General features: G+C 39.0%; 1 protein-coding gene across 1 annotated transcript in view; it reads left to right on the forward strand.

Moving 5' to 3' along the window:
• The window catches only part of LOC111869865 (gephyrin), a gene marked incomplete at its 5' end in the record, with an annotated part of 29,304 nt that overhangs the window by 10,139 nt on the left and 11,977 nt on the right, over window positions 1-7,188 (forward strand). The window contains 2 exon segments of the mRNA XM_033753578.1: window positions 1,312-1,473; window positions 3,011-3,179. Of these exon segments, the coding sequence (XP_033609469.1) occupies window positions 1,312-1,473; window positions 3,011-3,179 (331 nt within the window).

Raw genomic sequence — 7,188 nt, forward strand, 5'->3', positions numbered from 1 at the left:
GCGCGAAATCATATGAGGCCGTTCGGCCATATGACATCGGTAGATTACATTAGATCACGCAGGAGGGAAAGCTGTCACCTTATAAAGGTTGTGACCAAAAATTATGTAAATAGAAGAACAATGTATATTTTAAATTTAATTTAAAAAAATCTTTACACACGTGGAATGCGCGACATCATATGATGTTCTTAAATTTGTCCTTACTTTTAACATATGACGTCCCTAGATTACATTTGATCATGCAGGAACGAAGGCTGTCTCATTATAAAGGTGGTGACCAAAAATCATGTAAATAGAACAACAATTTATATTTTTAATATAATATTAAAAAAAACCTTACACGCGTGGAATCCGCGACATCATATGATGACGTTCGGCCAGCTGCCCTAACTTTTAACGACATCATATGATGACGTTCGTCCGATAAAGGTTAAGATCTGTTTTAATAATGTCCTCCCACCTGTGCCTTTGCCTACCAAATTCCCTCTTCCCTTCACGTTTTCTGACTAAAATTATGTATCCATTTCTCATCTCCCCGTGTGTGCTCCAAGACCCTTCCATCCCACCATTCTTGATTTTATTACTGTAATACTGTTTTGTGAAGAGTAAGCTGTGAAGCTTCTCATTGTGCAGTTTCCTCCATACTCCTGTTATTTTGTCTCTCTTTGGTCCAAATATAGTCCTCCTCAGCACCCTGTTTTCAGGCACCTTTATTCTATGTTCTTACTTTAAAAATAGCAGGTAAAACTGTAGTCAAGTACATTTTAATCTTTATGTCTTCCTATGATAGTAGTATTACTAAAATTGATAGCCAACAATTTGAACATGGTGTGTTGCATATAGAAAGGTGGAAAAATAACCCTCACTGGTGACATATTGCTCCATGCAGTTACAAGCAGGCACATCTAATCACTTACTGGATACATACGTGGTTACATTCATAGTTACTTTAACTTCTTCCAGTATGGGACATTATCACTTTAAATCCCTCATTACAGTTGTCACACTGAAGGTTATCGTGTTAAGACAAAACATACTGTTGCATTAACATCATTAATTTGATAACACTGTGAACATGGGTAGAGCCATTTTGATATAATTAAAGTGAGGCACTGTGTCATTCACTTTCATTTTTCTCTCTCCATCTGTCTGGAAACATCATGCTTCCTCTGTTCCTACATGACCTCTATGGATTTTGCAACTGACATTGCAGTCTAAATGCATAACATAGTCATAACATTGTTTAAATCATTCTTTGAAAATCTGTGTACTATGATAATGTTATTAATATATTATATTAATATTTATTAGTCCACAGTCTGTTTATATGAAGCTAAAAGAAGCATTAGCTAGTAGTGACATAGTTGTGACCACTGGTGGTGTTTCCATGGGAGAGAAGGATTTACTGAAAGAAGTTCTTGTAGCAGATGTTGGAGCTGTCATCCATTTCGGACGTGTTAAAATGAAACCAGGGTATGTTTCTCCATATTATTTCATTGTATGTCGACCAAGTCATGTGTCAGTATATTTTATACAGAACTGAATACAAAATTTAAGTTATATTAGATTTAAATCTAGTTTTTCTTATGTGTGTTTTGAAGTCTATTATGTATTTGGTACATTGACATTTACATATAACCAGTACAGCTGAATTAACCATAAACCCTTTGACTGTTACCTCTTGACCCTCAAATGAATAAAATGTCACTTGCCTCTGTGCACAGTTTTGATTTATTTTCTATAAAAATATCGACAACCTCTCTGTATTTTCATTCATGTTTATGTAGATCGTGAAATAGTACTAATACATCATTCAACATATAGTTCAGGTGCTTTTATTACAATACCTGATATGAAAATTACAGAGTAATTCTCCGGTTATTCCACTACTTTTTGACATAGTCTTTGCAAAAACTGAGTCATCATGTTGTGAAACAGATTTTTCTATTCCTTGCTGGTAGGATTCAGTGTTCTTATTGCTCAACCATCTTTCATTGCTGCTTTCATGTTATCATGATGTTGAAACCATTGACCTCAAAGATGTTCTTTCTGCACCACAAAAAGATGGTAATCAATAGGTATCAGATTAGGGCTGTATGTGAGATATTCCAGTATCTTCCACCAGAGACATTGCAGAAGTTGTTGGGTTGCCATGATGGAGTGCAGCTTCACACTGTTCTACAAATGCAGAGAAGTCCAGAACATTTCCATTTAATAGTCATGTGTAAACATTTCGGTATTGCAATACAAGTCACTGATTTTGTGCCTTGTTCTTATCATGTCTATCAGCAAAATGCCTGTGTGATCCTGAAACACCATAGCCATGACTTTACTGACAGATGTCACAGTGCCCAAGACACTCAGTGTGCGCACAGTATGTTAAATTCTTTAAAGGCCTGAATGATGTTGAGTGTTCCATGTGACAGATTCATGTCATGTTGCAGTTCAGTCACTGTAATCCTTCTGTCATGGATCGTGTTTTCTATGAGTACATCCTTGTCAGCAGTTCTTGTGGACCTGCCATTCTTTCATGATTGTTCATACTGACTCTACTGACTCAAAACATATTTGCCATAAACTTCTACAAGCTGGCGATAAATATCTATTGCTGACATATTTTTATACATTCAAAAATCAAATTACATCAAACCTTCTTTCTTGGACCACTGTTGCAGTTAGGTAGACATTTCGTCTGATTTCATACATTAATGAAGTGGTAGATGGCAGGTGAACTGACATACATTGTAACAAGCAGCAATAAACATATCCCTCTGACATACCCATAATACATGTTGATTCCTTGGTTATAATGTTATATGCCTTGTAAACTTACCTTTTGACTATCCCTCATATTATTTATGAGCATTGACCTTAATTATTGTTTTACTTGTATATGTAAGGAGGAGGAGTGGAGGATGGAAAGGAAGACGGGGAGGGAGAGAGGAAGGAGAAGAAAGGCAGGAAGTATGGTTAATCTGTGTTCCAGTAAATATTGTATTTCTCTTTTCAGGAAACCAACAACATTTGCAACTTGTATATTTGAAGGGAAGAAGAAGCTTATGTTGGGTTTGCCTGGGAATCCTGTGTCAGCAGCTGTAACTAGCCATTTGTATTTGCTGCCAGCAATGAGGAAGATGTCTGGTTACACATTACCATTGGGCACAACAATTAAAGCAACTGTAAATATATTGTAAAGTTAAAATGAACAGGGACTTCAGTTTCAAGTGAAAAGATTTATCACACCAGCTGAGGATTGAGCTCAGGTCTCCTGTATTTCATGTAAATATATCACATGTCAGCTAAGTAGGACTGCCCCTTTTGGTGTGAAATGTTTTTCACTATGTAGTGTCCCATTAACAAGAGCATGTTAAGTTTCTGTACTGAGGCCACAGAAAGCTATCCCATGGGTTGACTATCTCCACATCCTTTCTGCTTGAGCTGTTACTGCTAGGGTGACCAACTTTCAGCCATGAATTTAAAGGAGATTTAGTCACAAGAAATTTTGCCCATTTTGAGCAGCATGGTGTCACTCCAGCAGTGTTCAAGGAATGGATAATATTAAACAAGACAATTTTCATTGTACATAATATACAGGTCACAATGTTCTGTCCTGTTCTGTTCACTTTGTGCTACAGCCCTGGGTGAGCCTTGGCCTTCTCTACAACCATTCTCCATAGCTGATGCATGCTACCATAGGAGTGGATCCATGCATGATGCCTGAGGCTAGTTGTTAGGTTTCTGAGCAAAATTCTTTTTACAGGATGAGGTTGTTAGCCTCATGCCCAACCCCCAATCTGGAGGACCGGCATATCTCTCTTAGCCTGGGGCCACATGAGCGCACAAAAAGTATCCGTTGTAATGCATTTCGTGATGTCAGTTGTAGAAATAGAGACCAATAGATCTCAACATAATGAGGCATGCGCTCACTTTTTGGCAGATGTCATAAGGTGCGTTGATTTTTGTTGGATGTATTTATGCTAGAACGCACGCCGAGCCTTGCTGACTGACATCACAGCTTTGTGTACCCTCAAATGGTGCCGGCCAGACTGGTGCGTAGTTTAACATCTGTCACTTGTATCTGGTTTTCCCTTTAAATTACTGCTGTTTCATCTTTCGCTGTGCTTCATAGTTTTGTAGTGTTTGCTGTTTTCTGTGTTTTACCATGGATATTTAAACGTTGATAAGTGCGGTACAGTATCATCCACTGTTACGGGACACTGCAGGTGCTGATTACAAAGATAAAACAAAAAACACCAGGCTTGGGTTGAAGTATCGAAGATTTTGTTTGAAGATTATGACAACCAATCTCAAGATCAACAAAAATTAATTGGTGAGTACAATACCATGCTACAGCGGGTAGTTTGTATTCTTCTAATGTTATTGTTAACGTGCTTTTACATGGGAATATGAAGTTAGGCTCTTTTGAAATCCTCTCAAGCTGCCATGGCAATTTACCACTATCACTAACAAAATATTTAGTCAACACATCTCGAAAATTATTGGTGGTTTTATTTACAACAAAACTACTAATGGTAGACCTCTCTTCTAAACCACAAACGGTCAAGGAATCATCCAAATTGAACCCATCTCGATCATGTACAAAGTTATGTAAAATACAACAGCATTTGACAATGTCAACTGCAAAATCAGTGCTTACATCCAGTGGCCTGTGAAGTATTCTCCATTTATTTGACAGAATGCCAAAGGAACACTCCACATAGTGTCTAGCTCGCTATAATCTGTAGCTGAAGACAGGTTTCTCTACTGGCAAACATGCACCGGAATATGGTCGTAACAGATGCGTAGAAAATGCAAATGCTCCGTCCCCTACAAAAGCAAATGGTGCTGCTTCGTTACTTCCAGTCAGCTGTTTAGGTGGAGGAATTCTTAGAAGGCCTAGCTCCACTTGTTTCCAAAGTGAAGAATTCTTGAATATAGTGGAGTCTGAGCCTTTGCCGAAAGAACCCACGTTAACATAAATGAACCTGTAGCTTGCATTGGCTATTGCCATTAATCCAATGGAAAAATAATGTTTGTAATTCATGTACAAGAACCCACTTCATTCAAGTTTAACTATACGGATATGCTTGCCATCATCTGCTCCAAGACAGCTGGGGAAAGATGCTGTATTTTGAAAACCTTGCGGAATTCTAGCCCATATTTCCTCATTTGTAGTAGGAAAGCATTCTTCTTTCAGTACACGCCAGATAATTTGACAAACTCTTCGTACGACTTGACTGGCTGTTGATCTACCTACTCGATAGCTGTAATGTAGGTATTTGAAACTGCATCCACTTGCAAGGTACCTGGAAAGGGAAAAAACTACTGGAGAAAAAAAGAAGTTAGCGCATATCAAAGACCAGACTATCGAATTTAAAAATAAACATATGATATAAGCAATTTAAATTTAATTTTTTTTTATTTTTCTGCTGTTTTAGTACAAGACATGGCATCGAAATGGAGAACAGTGTGAGATAACTACAATAGAAGCCTAAAAAAACAATCCATAAAATCAGGTTCTGAAGCCAAGAAAGTGAGAACATACATCTATGGCGAGCAATTATCCTTTCTAAAGAAATCTTTGGAACCAAGACCTACATGTACCATGGACACTCAACCGGACTCACCCAAAAACTAATGTGATGGAGATAATCGTGAAGCTGAAGAAGGCTGCCATACTCCTACCTCCAATGAAACAATGGTTCCTCCTCAACAGCTCCCATCTTCGCGTAAAAGAAAGTTAATGGATGTTGAACGTAGTTTCATTATGTTTATGGAAAGTCAAGCATGAAAAAGGCAACAGCACAAGAAGATGAAGATTTAGCATTTTTTCTACTCTATTTTGCCCACTGTTAAAATACTGACGCCGAATGAGAACATTTCGTTTATGCCCTTCTGTGCAAGAATGCTGTCTGCAGTCGGTATTACACCTGTGACCGACGCTGAACTTACGTTTACAAAGTATACAATAAGCTCTGTAAATGTTGGAGGGAACGAACTTGAACCATGAATATTCTTCTTCCCATTTTCTCAAGTAAACACATAACAAGTATTTAGTTTTCTTCCTAGGTGGAGGTTTTGCACTGTTGCTTTCACTTTTTGCTGTCACTGCTCATTATGAAAATGGATTCAATTCGGTAAAAATTTAAAAACACAAGGATGAACATGGCAGGAAGCAAGAACAGAAAGTATTACAATCCGGAAAGGGCTATTCCACTATCATTTAATATATTGTGACATGTTGAGCCATGGATGACGCCCCTCCCCCACCCGCCAGCCGTGATGCACCGAGCGAAGCCGAAGTGAGCCGATGTTAGCCGAGTCCTAGCATCCTGGTCGCTAGGCAACGCAAGTCAACAGCGATGACGTCACCAAGTGTACCGCGGGTTGCTAGGCAGCACGGGTAAACAGGATTGCGAGAGACAACGGTGGTAACAGCGGTTACTACCGCTAGCGTTACTAGCAACAAGGGTGTTTTATTACGTGGCCGTTTTCTGTATTGTCCGATCGAGGCTACATGAGGCACAGCGAAGGCTATTCACAGTCAGTCAGCCAGTCAGTGCGTTACCAACGAGTTCTCAGTTCGCAAGTTACGAGCTACAGACGCGTGTGCGATAACCAGTGATAACCAGTTATATCTGGAGTGTGTAATTCAGGGAGACTTGTATAGCTCCCGTGTTATTAATACGTGAAGACTCTTGAAGATAGTGTTAAGAGATTTTGTTGTAGGGTTTGTAAAGTGTGGAAACCCGTAATATTGTGATAATTATAGCCGTTAGTTGAAGATTGTTAAATAAACCAATTAACCATCTCTACGGCGTCTTCTGTAACGAAACACGTTACATTGGTGTCAGAAGTGGGATTTGAACTTACACATGTGACCGACGAGATTCGAACTCAAGACACGTGACAATTTGGTGTCAGAATTTTTACGAGCTTAAACACGCCACAAACAATTATTGTGCATCGAGTGTTCTACTGCTACAAAATGGAGAAACAAGAGATGCAGCAGATGATAGAAATGCTGAAAGAGATTAGGGCTATCCAAATAAAAGCACACGCTGACTCGAAAGCCTGGCGAGAAAAGATGGCTGCAGAGAGAGAAGCCTTCCAAGCAGAGACGAAAGCCATCGAAGCCAGGGCGGCCGCCATGCGAGCCAAGAGGTTGAAAACCAATATGAATGCCTG

Source organism: Cryptotermes secundus, unplaced genomic scaffold, assembly GCF_002891405.2.
Source record: "Cryptotermes secundus unplaced genomic scaffold, Csec_1.0 scaffold341, whole genome shotgun sequence".
Classification (NCBI taxonomy): Eukaryota; Metazoa; Arthropoda; class Insecta; order Blattodea; family Kalotermitidae; genus Cryptotermes; species Cryptotermes secundus.